Source organism: Andrographis paniculata, unplaced genomic scaffold, assembly GCF_009805555.1.
Source record: "Andrographis paniculata isolate CXL003 unplaced genomic scaffold, ASM980555v1 Contig58END, whole genome shotgun sequence".
Taxonomy (NCBI): domain Eukaryota; kingdom Viridiplantae; phylum Streptophyta; class Magnoliopsida; order Lamiales; family Acanthaceae; genus Andrographis; species Andrographis paniculata.
Window position 1 is genome coordinate 215676 of NW_026137593.1, and position 22067 is coordinate 237742.

The 22067-nt window shown below is 38.0% G+C and overlaps 1 protein-coding gene across 1 annotated transcript; it reads right to left on the reverse strand.

The window, feature by feature from the left end:
• Positions 1-327: 327 nt before the first annotated feature.
• Positions 328-21823, reverse strand: LOC127257659 (protein GET4). The gene is made up of 13 exons (XM_051284121.1): positions 21690-21823; positions 21380-21481; positions 21133-21212; positions 20967-21045; positions 20692-20773; positions 18134-18290; positions 7939-8029; positions 5558-5641; positions 5274-5320; positions 1450-1578; positions 1230-1314; positions 1038-1118; positions 328-720 (listed from the first exon to the last, which is right to left on the reverse strand). Exons 2-13 carry the CDS (start codon positions 21425-21427, stop codon positions 703-705), a joined length of 981 nt encoding a protein of 326 aa, XP_051140078.1. The 5' UTR covers positions 21428-21481; positions 21690-21823; the 3' UTR covers positions 328-702.
• Positions 21824-22067: the final 244 nt, after the last annotated feature.

Sequence of the window (22067 nt, forward strand, 5' to 3'; positions counted from 1 at the left end):
AATAATAGTGACAAATTAATGCAATTTGATTTTAAAAATTGCTTATAAAAATATAAATAGACACTACTAATATTATATATACATTATTTTTGCAATATCTATATTTAATTGATAGAATCCATAAATCTCCAATATTTAAATCGTGTGAAATATTTTAATTTATTCAAATAATTCTCATATTAAAATATTATATACTCCGTCCATTCGCCCTTTGTCTATTAGTATTATAAGATACAAATGAAAGTATTTTTGCAATTTTTTCTATGATTTGATATTATAATGAATATTCAAAGATCAACACGCAGTAAAAAGAACTCTAAAAGCCGGATGAAGATAGTATTTAATAACCACAATCAATTTTTACAATTCAGTAAAATTTATAACTACCCCGAGTAGGGGAAGTTCCCCTACGCTATAGTATGTATATATCTATTTCAATGTGACTTACCAGATAGGTATCTTTATCTATTCTGCTGTGCTGCGAGTAATTAAGGACAAGACAAACAAACCATTTCTCTTCTTCTGTAGTCTTTCTGGGATCAAAATCGCCACATAATAAGATGGATGTTCATACAAATTAAAACTATGCACTCCAATCATACAATAATTCCATGAAAACCGAGTTATCTTTCTTCAGCCTAACAATTTGATGACAAGATATATATGGAAGATTGCATGCTTAGGAAGAACCATAGCAAGAAACTATTCTCCAGACATCATCTGCAAAATGCCAAAAGAAACAAATAAATAAAAGTTTAGATCAATATGGCAAATAGGGGAAAGGGTAGGGACAGGACGGGACGGGACGTAACAACAATTATGCCTAGGTAGGTAACATCTATGCAAGTGCAATGGGTAAACTGCAATTTACACCTCCAAAATACAAAATAACTTTTAAACCATCTGGAGATTAAGAAGATTCTTTTGGGGTGTCTTAAGATTTAGTTTTAGGGAATTTGTTTCCTACAATATTTTTGGAATTCTGTAGTACATGAGCATTGATTATAAAATTAAGAAAACCACATAACATATCCTACCTTAAACAACTCCCCAAACATTCCTGGCATAGCATTTCTACGCCGGACACCATAAAACTTCTCGGCAACTTCATCCAGCAACTAACAAACCATGAAGCCAATAAAAGCATTAACTACCAACTGAGTTTTTATCGAAAAGTAGACCCAAACATGTGTGTGTATGTGTATGTGTGAAGTGTAGAAACTGCATACTTCATTGAAAATAGATTCTCTGTCTATACTAGGTTTGTAGCGCTGTCGCAGCATATTGAAAAGAGGCAAAGCATCTCGTTGTAACCTGCATTGCCATAATGAAAGAAGCTTTTATTGTTCAAGCTGTTTCTACTTACAAAAAGTGCTTTGATTGCTTCAAATTTGCAGCAACGTAACAGATCTTATATCAGCAATGAAGTAACGAGATAAGACAACATACGTCCTCAGGAGATAGCCGATGAACTCCATTAATTCGGATTGTGGAAAATCCACCTCTCGTGATTGCACTTGCTTCTTTATGTCGTCCATAAGGATGTTGGCATCTCTCAGGTTACCTAGAGCCAAGTACCTTTACAGAGGGAAATATATTTTGATTCAGATAAAATGCAAAACAAGGAATCTTCTCAGGGAGACAATATTTGACAAGGCTTCAAGCAAACAAGGAAGAAACAGACATAATGTATGTCTAATACTTTAGTTATACAGAAGCACATAAATACAGTGGTATACTAATTTATTTTAGCAAACATCTGACATCCAGGTGAATTAGTTAAACAGGTTTTTTTTCGAACAACACTACCAATTGATCAATTTATCTAAAATTTTACATGGAAACAATATAAATATTTAAATTTAATTTGTCCAACATGAAACCTAAATAGTTTTCCAAAAACTTTGCATATTGGACAATTTTTCATGAATAATTGACAAACTAATATGGGACCTCCACCACATAACTACATAGAATGACTACTTCACTTAAAAGTGGTCCATTCAGCAACAACAACGATATAGATATATATATATGTATTGTTAGAATTAGAAGAGTGAAAGAGATCAATTGCTTTCACATTATCGTTCATTGAGATTAAATGGGTACATTAAGCTATTCATTGAAATAGATAGACACAGGTCACAAATTAATGCACAAAAATTATAGGCACTAATCTTGCTAATAATAATAATTATAATATCTATTTCCCGCCCCCCACCCTCTCAAGCCGGAGAATACATATTATAAGCTCTAAGTTTATCGAAAGTGCACCAAACTTATGAAACTCCAGAGGCCCTTTATGAACAAATCAACAAGTTGATCTTTAGACTAGATGAGGGGAGTTCGAATGAACTTTCTTGTAGTTTTTCTCATGAAAAAAGGAAAAAGGACAATCCACTTCAATGAGTTCAATTCTTTTAAGAAATATTAGATTTGAGGCAATATGAATCGTCGCTTGATTGTCACAAGTTAATTTAATGGGAGATGGATCGTGAAAACCAACTTCAATAAGAATATTCAATGACCAAATTAGCTCGATATTCAAATTGTGCATGAGAACAGAAACACAATCCATTTCTTACTTTTCCTAGATATAATGTTGTCACCAAGAAACATGTAGTAGCTTGAAGTGGATCTTCAATCATGCAAACCTACCCAAACCGCATCATATATCCTAGTACTAGGAAATGACAATGATTTTTATTTGAGAGATCTTGTCCAGGTGATCTTTTAGAGAGAGTAAAAATGCATATTACAGCGTCACTGTCGGATTTTCAAGGTGATGCCAAATTGACTTATGACACTTTGTAGACTATTAAATAGTTCAATTTGCCAACAGATCTACAATATCTTGCTGGGTCTTACGAGCAATCTTTTTTCTTTGCATCATATTTAACATTAGGGTCCAAAGAACTATCTATTGATTTTGAGCAAAGCAGCCATGTTTCTTTCAACAAATCAAAAACATACTTATTGTGTGACAGGCAAATCCCCAACCTGGAGCGAGCATAGTGGAAAATATAGTTTGACCCAAAAGCACAAAATAGTTTAACGTACAAGAAAGCATGCGTTCAAAATAGCATAGAGTACAGACTCAAGGGAAAACTAAGTGACGGACAGGCACTAGCCACAGCTTGATATGTTTTATCGCATTAGCTCGAGTAACAGGGGTGAGCAAGCTTGATAGAAGAAATGAAGAAAGTAAAAAGAAATTACCAGATACATGGTCAATAGCACCGGATCAAAAGCCTATGGACCAAGAAAGGACTGACCAACATGGGAATCGTGGCATCAAAAGAGGAGGTCAACTGCTAAGATGCCTTGAACAGAAGATATGCAGTATAATTGGCACGACTTATGGTGTTAGATAAAGAACAAGTAAATCAAATCAGCAGCAACTAGCAACATACTTTAATATAACCCCTTTTGTGACAAGTCACTACAATTGGCTTTCAGAACAGATTGACTTAAAAGAGTCAGCCATAGGCAGCGGATAGCCCAGCAAGGCATGACTGCAACATGTGTGCCACATGCACGGCGGGAGGTAGCGACAGAGATGGATGCGGTGTGGCATTAGAAACTCTTCAGTGTGGAGCGTGACAGAAGGCAGCGTTGGAAATGGGCTGGAAATAATGGGCCTAAACTAATCATAAGTAATAGGCCTAAGCTAACATAGACAATAATCTAATTAGGAAAGGAAGATATGGACCTATTTTTAGTTGACACACTAATTTACCCCCAAATATGAGACTGAAGAAAATATTCCACAAAAGGATAAGTAAAGAAGAAACACACAAATCGCAAACTTCAGCAGATGATCCCTCGGCAATGGTAAAAGGATTATTTTGAGAAGTGGACAAAGGAGAATTGTGAGGAACAATTTTTTATTACTTGAAACATGATCCAAAGGCCTGGAATCAAATATCCAAGGATGACTCAAGGAGGTAGAAATATGGCAAGCCATTGGGTTATCTTCATGGGTTATTGGCACCATAGAGGATGTCTAAAACTCAAAACATTTGATGTATTCTTCAGGAGAATCTGTTGTGGGGAAGGCTACACTTTAGTAGTATCACTCGCAAACGACTGAAACTGGATTGGCAGCCATGGAATCAGCAATTGATGGACACCTTGGCTGGGCAGCCATGGTGCACAGAAAGAGAACATAAAATATTTCAATTTAAATTGAGATTGCAACAACTGAAGTAGAAATGAAACCGCCCCAAAGTTGATCTTAGATGGGAAACACAACCTAACCCACTAATTTTTCTGAGATTGGTGGCAGACGTTTGGTGTGTCTCTCACACACCAGTGTGTGAAGAGGACAAATTAGGAAATAATATGCTAGGGAAAGATTAATTGAAGAAAATGACTGAACCCAAGTTGAAGCAGGGTATTCTGCTTCTGCTACCATGTAACAATTGAAGTGAAGGAGAACAGTTGCATACAGTTTATCCTTCATTGAGATTACATAGGTACATATATAGATTCATCGAAATCGATAGAGACGAATCACAAGATTAATGCACACTAGTTCTAGTTCCAGGAACTAATATAACACTATTTCTAGGCACTAATCATGGTGCTTAATGCTATACATCACAATAATAAAATAATAACAGGATAAACGTTCAATAAGTAGTTAGAACAAATACCTAGATTAAGTAAAAATTACTCCATTTCCTAGACTCTTATACCTAAATCTCACCAATTATACAATGCATCAAGTTGAACCATTAGTGCATCCAACATAATGCACTAAGGGGAATGTTTTCATATGGTTATGCTACATTAATGTACTCAGAACTATGATTTACTGGACAAGGATCATTTTTCTGCAACAAAACATGCTGAACTTATCATAAGGCAAACATTTTCATTCCTTAACAAGTTTACAAGGTCATAAATTCATATTCCATGGCAGAAATATTAAATTCATTTCAATTTTACAGAAATAATAACAAGGTTGATCTGTATACTATTGATCTTGCCATCTTGGGATGTTTAACAAAACAAATAAATAATCGAAATAAGTCTAATATATTTAATTTCAGTCATGCTGATTAAAGTCTGAAAGAAGCCCACATATATCAAACTTTCTAACTCTCGTGTACATTCAATGTGGGATAATAAAAGGTGCTTTCCACATATATGTCCACTTTTCAAAATAACAAGACCAATCACAAACTGAAGTATAATAGAGCGATATAATCAAATGAGCTAAAGAAATCAGTAATTAGAAACTTAAAATTATATGCAAAACTACTTACATCAAGACAGCACGGGCAACAGCAAGATCATCTTCACCTGGATAACACTGCAAAATTAAAGATACTTAACAGATCAATTGTGGAATTATCTCAAATGTTTAGAGGGCTTAAAACCTTCTAAATTGTATTAAACAACTTAAGTTTCAATATCACAAAACATACTCCATCGAAATAATCAAAACAGTTATTCAAACATAACTATGTGATGCTAGTTCATATACCATTTCCTCAAACTTTTAAAGAAATCGTAAGGCATTTTCATATAAATAAATAAATAGACTAACCTTGCCCATAAAATTTACTAGAGTTGAAGAAAATTTATGTGGATTCTTTCCCCGCACAAAATGAAATGATACTCTGGCCATATCCTGTAAAAATTGAAGCTATGTTAGAGCAGCGTTAACAACCAATACCACAAGAAGTGCCACATTCCAGGAAGATGATTTTTATTCCCACACAATGAAAAAGAGCAAAATTATTTGAAATCATTTCCAATGATGAAGAAAGATATTGCAATCCTAGGAAAACAGATAAATGACTAAGCTGACATTTTAAGCCTCTATCTTTGATTCCTTATTCTCAAGCAAGTTTTGCGCTGTGTAAAAGGTGCTGTCTTTTTGAGTTATCATCAAACCAGCAGTGCGTCAAATGAATAGTCACATGTTTCCTTAAACAAACTTCCACTTCCTGCAGTCAAGTATTTCTCTCCAAACTAATGTAAACACAACTCCAAGAACTTCACTGAAGTTCACTAAACAATAGAGATCTGATAGCAACACGCATTCCACAGCATTAACTTAACCTACAACAGTAACAAGTTGACAACTAAAGGGAAAACAACAACTATATCAACTATGCACATTTTGGCAACCAGATTGAATTCTTCAATCTTGTTATTAATCTACAAATAGAAAATGTTCGAATTCTTAGAATTTTACGAATGAACCTTAGATCGAAATTTTTCTACCTTTTTTCATAGAATAAGACTTAATTTTGAAAAACCCAAAATCATTGATATTGGCTTACTACCACAGAGGTTCAGAAAGAGTGACCCCAAAAATGAGTGAGCACAGCCAAGGATAAGTGACTCACTACCCATTGGGCCAATCACTCTCTCGCAAGCTAAGAAGTCACCAACTTGCTTTCTATCTCACCGCGCAACTATAATCTAGTTACTATGGAAACAGCAACTGTGGAATGAAAGAAGATGAGATGTTAATCCAACTATCTTTTAATAAGTTTCTAGCATTCTAAAACCCACATACCCTTTACCAAATGACTTCAGTGAGACACAACCCAACTCCGATCTAATGTACAATACAAAGAGAAACAATCCAACTCACGATGATCCAGGGATTGACTGTGAATTTGCCTCACTGAATAAGGAGCTAGACTTCCCACTAAATCCACGCAATAACTACGTAATATTCATCTAATAATTGCACTTGGATTGTTTAATGGTTGCACCTAAATTACCTCGGCCATTAGCATTAGAATGGCTTAACTCCCCTTCCATGATGTTGTAGTATTTCTTTATTTGCAAGTCTTTCATTTGCCTATATACTAAAGGCTCAAACAATGTATTGCAAGAGAGATTAATATCGGGTGTTTCGTTCATCTTGTAAACATTTGTGCTTGTGGCTTGAGTTAAAATTCGAGTTGGCTCTGCCTTTATTTTGCAATTGCTTGTCGTTTATTGACCGCTGACAATTCGACCATTGCTCAATGCCAGTAAATTCCTTTAGTTTAGAGTGTTCACGTTCAATTTGGTTTGTTCCAGTTGGGCTCTTCACTGACTAATTCAGTTTCCTAGTTCTGCCCTTGTCCCTCCTATTTCCTTCTTGTGAAGATATTGGGTCGTTGGTGGCTTTGTTCTCCTTGGATTCTTGTCCAAATGATCAATAAGTGTGGACTCCATTTCACTTATTTGCCTATTACTTAGCTGCGGTCTTATTTTCTGCTGCATCTTGCACGCCCAACCATGCCACTTACTTCCACAACACTTGGTAAGTTCATAATCATAAGGTAAGGACATTATAGCTTTAACTCATTTATATCGCTCAACTCAGACCATCTGAGTTGACAGTAACCATCTTGATCTGCAACCATTTTGATTGGTTCTCTCTGTCAATTATCATCAATAGATGACCCCGATCAATTTTGGCTTTAATCATTTTTATCTGCTAAATTTCATTTAATTTTTTCCTTGGCTTCTCTCCGAATCTCACCAAACAAGAAAGCTTTCTTCAACTCCCATTTGTGTCCTAAACTAATAAGTGCACGACTGAAACACACTTGAGAAGATAGACCATAAAGTTATAAACAGTACCTGTAAAAGAAATGAAACCGCCTTCTCTTATATAGCAGTCAAGTATAGTCCTAGAACTCTAATAGCTAGAAGAAACCAAAGAAGAAGGATGAGACAACTGACACGTATAAAGCTATTTAATAGAAAATTAATGGGGGCAAACCAGCAGCATGAGAAAAGACAAGAATATTATAATCCAAAATAACCCATCAAACTAACCAACTTGATTTATTTCTCTATATGCATGCAATGAAAGGGCTCGATAGTTAATTCTGAGTAGTGGATCTGACATGTTTTAAAAAACACTCTTAAATAATGCATTAAACTCCAAAAAAGCATTAAAGAAACAAGGCATACCACTTCAGGAGATTCCGAGTAGATGTAATCAGCTAGCATGTCGTGAATTTCAGGAGAACCATTCTTATGCGCTCCAGATTCAATAGACCACCTGCACAGAGAACGAATGTATTAGTTCCATCCAGCAAAAAAATAAAAGAAATAAAAAGTAATTATTAATCTCACTTCTTCTAGCACATCAAACTTCCAAAGAACTAGAATCTCAAACCTCAAGAACATTCATGGGACTTAAATTTTTTAACTACTTTTACTCACATCATATTACTTCCCTAAGCTCCATCTAAGCAAAGATACACACCATATCCAGAGCCTTGCTTTCACCTTGATTGTCTACCTAATATATTGCTATTATCCTTATGTTGGATCCTGCAATTCGGAGGTTCCAAGAATGTTTGTCGATTTGTCGGTGTGTGTTCTAAAAGTACTCCAAAGAGCCTGTCCGTCGTCAGATTGGAGGCGGCTCCTACGATGGAGCCTGCACAACTTCGATCGTCCACGAGGCTTTGAGCCTAAACGACCGATTTCGATATATTTAAACTAACATCTACTAAAACTCAGATAAATCTACTGGAAAGCGGATAAAAGTATGTAATTCAAATTAAAATGCATTAAACGAAAATAAAACATGAAAGAAAAGTAAGAAAATAGACGAATTGTTCTGTTGTGCGTGTGTGTGTTGTGTTTCTTTTTCCTACTTGTAATCCTAAGCTAGCATAACCACTTCTCCCACTAAAAGGGGCGGTTACAATTATTTCTCCACCACTCTCAACCACTTGGTAACCTCCCACTACTACCTCCACCTTCCTGGTAACCTCCCATTACTACCTCCAACTTCCAAATCACCTCATTCCACTACCTCCTAACCACCTCGTAACCCCCTTCCATCAGCTCCCTGGTAACCTTCTTCCATAAGCTCCTAACTACATGGTAACCTTCTTCCATCAGCTCCCAGCCGCTTCCATTGCCTCTGGACCGGGTTCCACTTGCTCTGAACTTCTTCCATTGCCTCTGAACCAGATATATTGTTTACTCCGACTTGTTTCCATCGTACTCCTAGCCGGTCCACGGGGATGTATCCCCAACAGCCTCGAGTTAAATGAAATCTTCGGTTTTCCTCTTGCTGGTTTGTTCCATGGAGCTTTTTGAATAAAGCATAAGAGTGCATAGGTCCTCCACTAATGTTAAGTACGAAATTATTAACCCAGGGCCAACGGAGGTAGTTATCACATGATCTGTGGAAGCTGTTGCTTTCTATCTTGTGGAGGCAACCTTCCTCTGCTTTCGGCCCTGTGGAAGCACCACAATCCAATGGAAACTGTTTCCTTCGGTTCTGTGGAAGCAGCAGTCTTTGGCTCCGAGGCTTGAAGCTCCATTGCTGTTGAGCGGCTCCGTGGCCAATGAGCTCTGGCACCACTTTTGTCTTTGAGCCTCCTTGTTCAGGTGCTTTTGGACCTATGTCCAACAATGCCCTCCTCAAAAGGGCTGGGCGATTGTTTCCATTGAGCCTATGTCCTTTTGCCTTGAGCCGTTTACTTGAATCAATTGTGGTCACTTCTGTCGACAAGGGATCCTCCTCGGCCTTCACTTCTTGGACTTCATTTCCATCCCAAAACATCAACATTTGATGGAGTGTCGAAGGTACACACTCGCATGCATGAATCCAACTCCGTCCCAATAGAGCCGAATAGAATGGCCTACCGTTAATCACCATGAAATTTGATGATATTTCCTTTGTCCCCACCTGCACATTCAAAGTGATCATACCTGCCGGTATGTAAGAAAATCCCACGAAATCGGTAAGCCGCACAAATGTAGAAATCAAATCAGCACTAGTCTTTCCGAACTTCCGTAGGGTCTCAATTGGCAACACATTCACAGAAGCTCCACTGTCCACCAGAACTTGGTCAAGAGGATAGCCATTCATCGAGACCCGAATGTGCAAAGGCTTGACATGTTGGTTTTGGCCAAGCCCGAGCCTCTTATATTCTATCATCATTGCCACATCATTCCATTCGAAGATAGGCTCTTCGTCAACGAAAACTTCCTCTAACTCTTGAACTTCTTCTGGAGGCTCCTCTATTTGTTTCTTTTTAGGAAAGGATTCCATAGCCTGGTTCCTTAGCGGCTCCACAACCTGCTTTCTTTCTGGAAGTGGTTCCACAACCTGTTTCCTTTCTGAAAGCGGCTCCACAACCTGCGTCCTTTCTGAAAGCGGCTCCACAACCTGCTTCCATTCCGAAAACGACTCCAGAACTTGCTTCCTTAGCGGTTCCACAGCCTGCTTTATTTTTTGAAGCGGCTCTACAACCTGCTTGTTCTCTGAAAGTGACTCCACAGCGTGATTCCTTTCTGAAAGCGGCTCCACAGCCTGCTTGTTCTCTGAAAGTGACTCCACAGCGTGATTCCTTTCTGAAAGCGGCTCTACAGCCTGCTTCGTTGGCGCCTCCATGGCCTGCTTCCTTTCTGGAAGCGGCTCTACAACTTGCTTCTTTTTTGGAGGCTTCTCCATGGCCTGCTTCTTTAGCGGCTCCATAGCCTGCTTTTGTTTTGGATGCGGTTCCATTGTTTGCTTCCTTGGCGGCTCCATGGCCTGCTTTCTTTCTGGAAGCGGCCCTACAATTTGCTTCTTTTTTGGAGGCGGTTCATGCGACCTTTCCTCCTCCATACGAGCCTCCAACTTTCTTCTTTGAGCTCGCCTCTTTTGGGTCCTAGTGAGTCCACTTATTGCCCCCCTAGTGGAAAGCTTCGGCTCATTCACAATCCATTTTTCGTTCTCTTTTATGATAGGAGGCTTTCGTGTCACCTTGGGAATGATGGTGATCTGGTCAGCCGTGGTAATAGTCCAAATCCATTTCCCATTTATGACTTTCATTTCTGCTACGATGGCCTCCTGCTTGGGTCTTTTGTATACTTTCCTCTTCTCTAATCTTGAGACTTTCGGACTTGGGATGGTGATATCGGCATTAGGCTCTTTCTTGGCCGTCTTTGGTCGTGCCTCCTTTATGTTCAAACTTGAGCCTTTAGCAAATGTCATTCTTGTAAAGACGGCTTCTTTAGCGGGTGCCTTCGGTCCTAGATAATCTTGAACCGAAGGTTTTGACGGCTGAGTGCTAAGCCTGTCTTTCATCAGCCCTTTAGCCGACATGGTATTAGCAAAAGGAATAAACCCTTTGGTCGGTTTCAATTCCGGACACAAATAAGTCTTTTCATTTGCTAATTTTGTGGCCAAAGCTTCTGCCTTCGCAACGTCCTTTTCGTTTGAAGTCGCTAGGGTTTTTACCTCTGCAAGCTCCTTTTCGCATTGAACCTCCATAGTCTCTTGAGTCTATTGAGTCTCTTCCCCTACAAATTTTGGAGCTTCCACAGCTTCTGGAAGCTCTGCCTCCGCAAACTCCTTTTTGTTAGGAGCCTCCATGGTCCCTGGAATTTCTGCCTCGGCGAATTTTGGAGCTTCCATGGCTTCTGGAACCTCTACTTCCGCAGACTCCTTTTCAACTGGAGTTTCCACAGCTTCTAGAGTCTCTGCTTCCGCAAACTCTGGAGCTTCAATGGCTTTTGGAACCTCTGTCTTTGCAAATTTTGGAGCTTCCATGGCTTTCGGAACCTCTGCCTCCACAGATTCCTTTTCGTATGAAGGCAAATTTTCTGCGCCCAAACTAGGCTTCTTTTCAAACCTTTTTTTTGAAAATGCCCTCCTTATGCAATCTGCGATGACATCAACGTCCATCAAAGGCTTGGCCTCTCGTTGATTTTGTGTCAGCGGCTGCACTTCGGCTGTCTGCTGATAGAAGGTTGGCGGCTGCATCTCTGCGGCCTGCCCTCCTTGCCCTTGTGTTTTGATGATCCCCTTCCATTGGAGATTAGACACGTCTGGACCATGACATCCCTATGGTAGTGTTGGCGCATTCCCCATCGGCTGTGCGCTTAATCGCCCTAGCGGGGTCATGCCAAATGTTGAAAATTTGCTTGCCCCTCGTGGAGACTCAGCATTGCTCTTCAAAACTCCAACGGCCACGGGGTTCCAGCCCTCCGCAGCCTGTTGCCTCCAGCGCTCCGTAGGCTGTCGCCAGCCTTCCGCAAACTGGTAGTTCCAGCCTTCCGCAGGCTGGTGGTTCCAGCCCTCCGCAGGCTGTTGCCAGCCTTCCACGGGCTGTTGCTTCCAGCTTCCTGCAGGTTGTTGGTTCCAATCATCCGCAGGCTGTTGGAACCAGCCTTCTGCAGAGTGGTGGTTCCAACCCTGTTGGTTCCAGCCTGATCTTGCTTGCCCCGGCCCTAAGGCCTGAAGCATTGGATGTTTTGAAACAATTCCGTAGCTTTTTTCAGGCGGTACATATGAACCCCATGTCAACCTCGACATCACTCTTCGAAAAAATCCGACTTTGGTCCCACTGGGCGTACCAATTGTTGGATCCTGCAATTCGGAGGTTCCAATAATGTTCGTCGATTTGTCGGTGTGGGTTCCAGAAGTACTCCAAAGAGCTTGTCCGTCGTCGGATTGGAGGCAGCTCCTACGATGGAGCCTGCACAGCTTCGATCGTCCACGAGGCTTTGAGCCTAAACGACCGATTTCGATGGATTTAAACTAACATCTACTAAAACTCGGATAAATCTACTGGAAAGCGGATAAAAGTATGTAATTCAAATTAAAATGCATTAAACAAAAATAAAACATGAAAGGAAAGTAAGAAAATAGACGAATTGTTCTGTTGTGCGTGTGTGTTGTGTTTCTTTTTCCTACTTGTAATCCTAAGCTAGCATAACCACTTCTCCCACTAAAAGGGGCGGTTACAATTATTTCTCCACCACTCTCAACCACTTAGTAACCTCCCACTACTACCTCCACCTTCCTGGTAACCTCCCTATACTACCTCCAACTTCCAAATTACCTCATTCCACTACCTCCTAATCACCTCGTAACCCCCTTCCATCAGCTCCCTGGTAACCTCCTTCCATAAACTCCTAACTACCTGGTAACCTTCTTCTATCACCTTACCATGATATCCTCTCATATTTCTGGTGATTTCCTCTCATATTTCTAGTGATTTATATCACTTGCTTGATGGCTCACTAGACTAGCTCTACAGTTATGTGGAGATGTTCCAAGGATTCAATTTGTATGAAAATTGGAGGATCAACTTGATAACTTTAAGAGTAAGCTCCTTCGAAATAGCACTGATATTTTTCGCACAATCAATTTCTTAAAACAAATCAAACATCACGATGAAACTATCCACATATATAGAAAGTTTGGCAACGTGATTATATGTGTATTGTCCTTTTAACCCATCTTATACATAGTATAGTGTAAATATATAATCTATATTCTAAATATGGTGTACTTGCTAAGTAGGACAAATAAATATACATGGAAAGTAACATAAACAGGCTTCATCTAACACTCCCTCTCAAGTTGAAGCGTACAAGTCATATGATCCAATCTTGTCATATACAAACTCAGATCAAGAACTTCCAAGGACCTTTGTCCATGTTCCCACAAGTTCATCATCTAAGGACATGTACTCGGTGTCTACACACTCAGTATTATATACATTCCCCAAAATGAAGGGAATATCAATCTCAATATGATTCATCCGTTCATGAAACACTTTATAGATTTGAGGCAATGTGCAATGTTGCTTGATTGTCACACTGCAACTTCATGTTCGTCGCCCTACAAAACTTCAGTTCAAAAAATAATTGCATCACTCAAGTAAACTAACACATGGCTAAGGTCATGGCACAATATCAGCTTCAGCACTAGAACGGGTAATCGCATCTTGTGTCTTACTCTTTCAAGATATAAAATCAGCTCCAACAAAAATACAATACCCAAGTTAGAACACCTTTCGACCAGAAACCTTGTCCAATCAAAAATTTGAATATCCAAGTATCCAGCAATCTCAGAGTGGAGGCACAAAATTGAATCACACAGAAACAGAAAAAACTAGACTCACTACACTTTCAGCAAATGAAATATCCAGTCATGTGATAACTAAATAATTAAGCTTTCCAACTAATCTTCTATATCATCTAACATCAATTAAGGGTTCTCCCTACTTAATAAGTACTTCAATTTTGGGCTCATAGGAGAATCCAAAGCTTTACACTCATGACTCAGCAATGCCAATTTCTTCCAGCATATCAAGTTTATACTTATGTTGTGACAGAATAACACCATTGTTTGATTAAGAAATCTTAATCCCTAAGAAGTACCTCAATGGTTCCAAAGTCCTAGTCTGAAAATGGTTAGGCAAGTGCTCTTTCGATCGTGTAATCATATCAAGTATATACTTACACACTGACAGAATAACAACATTCTTTGATTGAGAAATGTCAATCCCTAGTAAGTATCTCAATGATTCCAAATTCCTAGACTGAAAATTAATTATGCAAGTGTTCTTTCAATCATGTAATCCGCATCATCCCAAGGAATAACAATATTATCGACATATACAACCAAATATATGAGACACGTTTATAGGATACCGTGTGATGCAACAGACATCATCCTAAATTCTTGAATTAAAAGGAAAAATTATCCACATCATGCCCATAGAGATTGTTTCAAGCAATAGTGTGAGCAAAATGCAATAAATGAGACTGGAGTCCAATGAAAAAAAAAAAAAAAAACGATTCCTGTGCATATTTGTCCTCCTGAGTTGATGCAAGACATATTTATCATATCTAAAAGCAAAGACCAGCCACACATAGCCGCATAAAGAGAGAACCGAACCGAAGACTTCTTGGCAGTTGGAGAGTAAGTTTCCATATAATTCCCATCATACACTTGAGTGAACCTCTTCCCACAAACTGAGCCTTAAGGCAATCAATGGAAGAGAAGAACAGAAACGGCAGGTCAGGCCAATGATGCATAACAGAAAAATAAGAACCGCAAGAAATTGGATAAGAACACGATAGAGGAAGGAGAAAGTTCTATTGAAATAAAAAATAGAGAATTGCAATCAAAATTTCCAAAGAGTGTCCTCTCTCACAACCACTAAGTTGGAGCTTGAACACATAAACCCAAAATGACAGAATGAAAATCAATTCTAGACCTCCACCTCACTTATTCTTCTCTCTCCTGTAACAACCTCTAGCTACTTTGATTATTTACCCTTTTAGCCCTTCTAGAATACACGTGTAGTATCCTTTTCCTACCCATATTGCTAATAAATTCTGGTTCTGTATCAAAAACATAGAAGAATTACTAGATCCATGGTCGGTGGCACCAAAATCAAGAATCCATGAACCACTAAAAACATAGGTATCAAACAATGTACTAGAGCTGAGGGAATGATTGTTGAGATGCCTAGAACTAGAGGAACGCAACATGATCGGCAAGTTGATGGGCAATGAAGTCGGAAAAAAATGGTGTTGAATCAACAACATTTGTTGTATGAGAAGGACATCCATGTAGGCTATAACAATGTTCCCGAGTATCTTCTGTCATGTAATAGTAAGTACACTGCAAATGGGAGTACGGTTGCAGTTCCCGCAATCACCACGATTTTCATCACAATTAATTAAATCAAAACTTTGAAAAACTAAAGAAGAGCCATAAAGGAGCAATACCAGCAAATTGGGTAGCCACAAGAGTGCTACTGATAGCGAAATGCCTGAAATGCATACACCTTGTTACCATGTTTCTCCGCTGAAACGCATTGTTGGCAACCACCCAGTCCAGCCAGAACTTTCCATCTCTTGAGATCACGGATTTAACCTTATATGAACCTGCTAGAATTCTCGGTCAACGAGCATCAATAGATATAGGGAAAGACCAAGTTTTGGTGTAACGGCGGGGCCTTTCATCGCATGATGCAACTTGGGTTGACATAGAAGAGTTTCATGCACAAATTCCAACTTTCCGCCTTGAGGACAAGGCAGTTTTGGACCCGAAGAGAATTGACAGCGAATGCTTGAGAGAAACAACCATTACATGTTTACATTCGTCAATCTAAGATGGGTCTAAATTACTTATGCCTAGTGGCTGCCCATTAAAGTCTACTTTCTATTTCAAACCTAGTAAATAAGCCCAAAATATTTAATGGCAGAATAAGATGAGACCCTGTTTCCACTCATTTGGGATTGCGGCTCTTGCTGAAAAGCTTGTTCCAGCCTTCCGGTAAGTACTAGATATTGGATCGGTTTGTTTCTTTTTCTTTTCTTTTTTTTTTTTTATCTATCAACTACCAATACAGAAAATGCACAAGAACATCAACTGTACAGACAGTGAAACCACTTACTATCTAATCATAAACATGAGCAAGTTCAGTTCAAAAATGAACAAGAGCCAGAACAATGAAAAGCTTGTCCCATGCAACCTCTGAATCTGTAGAACTAGTAGATATATAAGAGACCGAAGTTCTTGCCAATTAGATTCCAACTTACTCACATACATAGGCAAATCTAGAGTGATCTTTAAGATGGACAAGCCTAAAAACAATATCATAATCGCATTGAATGCCATTACTTCAATTGAAGCCTACGTCCAAACTTCATGACAAGTTTCAAAAGACTAGTATAAAGGAAGTATAGCCGAGTCCAGAAAGGTCCATAGTCTAGCACATAGTTGAGCATCAACTTTGGACCATTTAGATAGAATCTCTCTCTCAATTTCTAATTATGCTTTAGTCAGATGATCAGACTGCCCTTGGCCCTTGAATGAGTCATATAGATGCATCCCACAATCTATAGTTTGATAAACTAGGTGGGCTTATCATTAAGTGGTTTAAATGAGTAAGACATGGAGACAGCAATAGAAAATTTTTGGAAGAAAATATCTACAGGCAAGTGGCGAGGCAGTTGGCACATGCACAGCTCTAACGAATGGCAAAAACGGCAATCAAAAATTCTTGACGTTAAACCATGCCAAACCGGCACATTTCGTAGGGCGAAAATGGCGAAAACAAGCCAGAAATTTCCCAGAAGGAAAAATATGGAGCCTCGGATTAGCAATGCATAGAGGTGCATATGGTGGTGGCCGGTAATCATCAATAGTGGGTGGCAATGCTGGTGCCTGGTGGAAAGGGAACAAGTATTAACTGGATTGAAAATTTGTCTAAATGAGCATTGAAGAAAATTAAGATTTCGGCCAAAAATTAGGGTTTCAAGGCAACAGCAGCATTCTTTTGTCATAAATGCAGCAATGATGGTGGCAGCACTGGCAAAAACAGCATGGTAGGTTAAACCCCAATGATGAGTAGCTTTGTGACTATATGAATATGTATTCTATGTTCACAGTAGTGTGTAGTTGCTAAGAATTAGCAGAAATAAATATATATACAGAATAATCAAGGTAAACATGCCTAATCTAACATATAGCATAGAACATGCTTAATTCATATATTTAAGTTAAAACAGTCAGCCAAAAATCCTGCCAATATCTTCTACATGATCCAAGCAATCCAACCATTATATCCCAGTTAATATTTACCTCGTCGAAACTAACACAATCTTTCCATAATCACAATGTTCTATCCCTTTCTCATGAACTTGCACAGCCCTAAGGAAGATCCCAATTCCAGCAGCTATCTATAGTGCCACTGCACCTTCCTAAGCTGCCCTCTTCCCAAATATTTATCTTTCCTTGTCTCAACGTCCCCCCTATAATGATTTTTTATTCATAGTAGTACTTGAGTGTCCTTCAGATCTATTTTCATATCCACTGTGGCCCTTGCCATGAGTGTTGGAATATTCCAGGTTCCAGAATAGATCCTCCCATCTCTCCCCCTTTCTCTCATTTCACCATGTTTTGAATATAAATGAACATATGAAGACACAAACAAGATAAAAGAAAGTCAAATTAAAACATTAGGAATGCCTTAACCTTTGATGCCTGTGGATTTAGGATTCCTTGGAAATTCATAAACTCCTACGGAGAATTATACAATTCAATCCAAGATTATCTATGTCAAGATAATCGAGATTGTTTGGCACACTGACAGCAATATAACTTAAACATCTAGAAACCATACTAAAAATATCCGAAGAAATTGATAGAAAACCTATAGAAAGTTGAACACATGCATCTAACATATTCTTGTTTTCTTAAGATGTCCATTTCTCATGCTCTACCAATGCATTTTATAGTCAAACTGAAGTTGGTGAAGCATAAATCCATAGGTAATAAGCCTTATCGGTAATAGACATCAGATAATATAAAGAGAATAAACGTAGAAGGAACCAGAAATCATACTTGATTGCAGCCTTCAAAAAGGAAGAGCAACCCTCTGCACGGGTTTTAGCAGCTGCAAGAGCTTCAGAAAGTTTATGCATATCATCATCATCAGCCAGGTCCAAGTTTTGGGGCACTGGTATACGGGGAAATTTCATATATATTTTTCCAACACGGCCTGCAATAGACACCTGAACTTAAGTAAGACAGATAAAATATGATTATGAGTGTATATGGTCCATGTTAAGTGCTTCCCTCATTACACTATGTGTCACTCCACAAGGGTCTAATCAGAAACCAATTCAACCATGCATAATTAGGATTATATCAAATATAAGTATAGCTTGACAAGCACTAATATGTTACTGTATACTAAGGTAATTTTGTTATTACCCCCGCCCCCCCACACTCACACACGCACCCATCCAGGATCAAATCAAGGTCATACCCCCCAAGGGGATGGCTCTCCACTTGATATACAAGGATTTGGCAAAATCTGCACCTCATTGTTGACCCATTTGTCAGAAATTATTATTTTGACCAGTTTGTAACAAAAGAATAAGAACTAGCGTAAAAGTTTGCCATGTCAAACATCAATGCATCTGAAATTTCTTGATAGATGTGGAACTGCATACGCATCAGCATTTCAATTGGAGAACTTTTGGTAATTTGGCTCTTTGCCTCAGTGAAACTTAAAAGGCCGGATATAACAAGCTTCACCTACCTTACAATTGAAAAGTTTCCCCTCATCACTACCATATATCCTGAAGCACTAATGGAGTTGCAAACTATTTTGGTATTTGTTACATTGAGTTGGTTATCGGATTGTAGCTCTAATTTTCTATTGAAATCTCTATAGATTCATGCACTGTTGAGCACATGTAATATATATATATATATTGAGTTATACAAGAAATCTATTAAATCGCATATGAAATGTGCATACATTATTCAGCTGTTCTGAGTATTTCTTTTCATACCTGATCCACATCATTAAAAACAGCCATATCCTAGATGTTAGAACATTTTATAGGTATCCAAAAACTAGTAAGATCTATTATCCTCAGACCTCTAACGTAGATTACAGGATATTTAATCATTCTGGTTTTTTGCTTTTGTTTGAGGAAACTAGTTAAGCAGTTGAAGATCTCCTTAGAAGAGTTGTGACCCATGTAGGTCACAGTTGGAACTTGGACAAAGATGATGTCTAATGACAAGAATTAATGCTCACAAAAGTCAAATGTGGTAGAAAATTATCATCCTAGTTCCCACGGTCCATTCATGTCATCTTGTCTATGACATATTAAGAATAAATCAACTTGTATTGTAGGAATTTCAATGGTCTTCACCAATTTTTGTAATTCATAGAGTTTCTGTAGAACTTCAAACTTTTTTCTCAGGTAAAACTTAGGGTGCGTTAGGATGGATTTTCAAACCAATCTTGCACTTTCATATTTGTCTCCCCAAAATAATCAGCACATTAAACACCTATTTCCATTAAAAATATTACATTTAAAACATATTTTCTACCCAAGACATTATATCAAAAGTTCAAAAACCTATCTATATTCAAACTTCTACTATTCCCAAGGCACCAAATCGCATCCACATAAACACTTCAAAAAACAATGGTAACCCTTACCTTTAATAGTCAGTAAGCATCATTTCTGAAGAAAACACCAGATAATGTCAACTTCCCACCAATTTTGATCCCATAGCCTCTATGTTTTGAAAAAATGTTGTAACAGCAAAGATATATTTCTTGACTGAATCTTCTTTACGATCTCACACATGGGCTATTGTGATCAGATGGTATTGGACAAGCTAAAGATTCCATCATAGATGATAAACAAAAGTTTGATTGGGCATAAATTTTAAAAGCACTGTGTGAATTATATTGTTCACATGAAACTGCCCAAAAGAAAACAAAAAAAGATTGTGATATATGATTAAAGACAAAACATGGATCAGAGCATGTTTATTTGTGCCACATCATTGGGAGAAAACATTTTGAAATAATATATCTATTAGGGTGCTTTTGATATGTTTTGAAAAAAAGAGAATATGGGAATAAGTTTCTGGGTATGTATATAGAAGAAGGGTTCATTGGAAGCACCTCAAGCTCAAGAAAGATTTCCTCATAAACAAAATTTAAAATTTCTGATGTGTCCAAGTAGAAGCACTCCCCTCATTTACCTAGTAGAGCTGACTAAATCATCTCAAATTGTCAGCAAAATCTTACTTTGAAAGTACTAAACATTATTGCTATTATATAATGTTAAAAGATACCCCTCACATGTAAGGGGTTATACTCCACCATACAAATCTTGCACGTGGACGACGACGAATAGGGACAGTAGGACTCGAACATGAAATCTATGACTCTGATACTAGATTATATAATATTAAATGACCATCTCACTTAAAAACTTGTGCTAGTAGGGATACGCATCATTTATTTATTTATATTTCACGGGAGTCAACCAATAGTTGCATGTCATTGCAGCCACAATTCAAGATAACCAACAACTACCAATTCTGAAAATAAAGGGAATTTAATATTAAAACAAGTAACTAACCAAGAGTATCTTCATTGTAAGGAAATTTTCCTTTAACAAGTGTATCCACAAACATCCCTGCAAGCTCAGACCCACATGTGACCTAAAATTGAGGATTGCAAAGTACATCAATAATATGAACTTTAGAGATTATTGAATAAACATGCTACTTTTTTCTTTTTTTTCTTAAAAAAAAAAAAAAAAACACCTCAAGATGCTAGAAAGATTAACAAGTATATCAGAAGGGACTGATGTAAGGAAATGTTCCCTCCAGTTTTCAATGATATAAATATAACCTGCCCATTCTCCAGTTGTATGCAAGCACCGGATTCAAGAATATCCAGTGCTTCTGAATACCTCTCAGCTGAAATGTATCTGAAACGAGTTGACAGAAAATATATATGTAAGAGTTGAAAATAATCCCAGCATGAAATATCTCATGCTTATATGTACCATACATACCGTGCACTAAAAGATTTATACATCTGTTGGGCGCCATAGCAGTTCCCTTCATGTACTACTTTCTTAATCTTCTCAATATTCTGCAGCAGTGCATTAAATAAATAAATTTCATATCCAACTACTACAGCACTATCAAAGGACAAAAGTTGCAAGATGCAAGTCAACAGAAGATCATCAGGATACATATATTGAACATAAAATCTACAATCAGAAAACTTAGGGAATTGAGCTGTATTTGGCAACACACCTCTTCAGCTGATGCCAGTGCAATTCGCTTAGCCCTCTCGCGTGACATGGCTCAGTATTACAGAATGTAATCTACAAATCTATTTTAGCCCGTGAACTCGATCTGCATCGCCACAACATAAACTCATCAATGCAAATTTGTACCATTCAACTCGAAACCAGCTAAGTTCAAAAGCATTCACTGGATCACAAATCTGGATTAAAAAAAAAAAAAAGGAGAGAGCGAGAAGAATTCGACATTTTGACCGAAATTCAAAACAATAGTAAAGATATATCTTGCGAATCGATAGAGGGAGGGAATTGCAACATACATGCGATGCGATGAGATGAGAATCGGAGGTGGGTCGATCCTGGAAGACCTTCGCCCTTTCTTTGGTCTTATTATGCAATTGGAAATGTCTCGGCCAAGTTGGCAGGCCAAAGGATTTATTTAGAGGAGTGGTTGTTCAGGTTTTTAATATTATAAAAAATATAGAGCATACATTGTGGGTGGGTTATTTGTGATTTGTTAGGTAAGATTTTGGTTAGGGTTTTGGATTGGAACGGTTTGATCAAAAGTAATTTGATAGTTAATGCTTGATACGATATAAATGTCATTTAATAAATATAAGGATTGATATAAGGGAAAGTTTGATTAAAATACATGTAAGATAAATTCACTAGTTCAGTCCCTATTTGAAATCAATTAG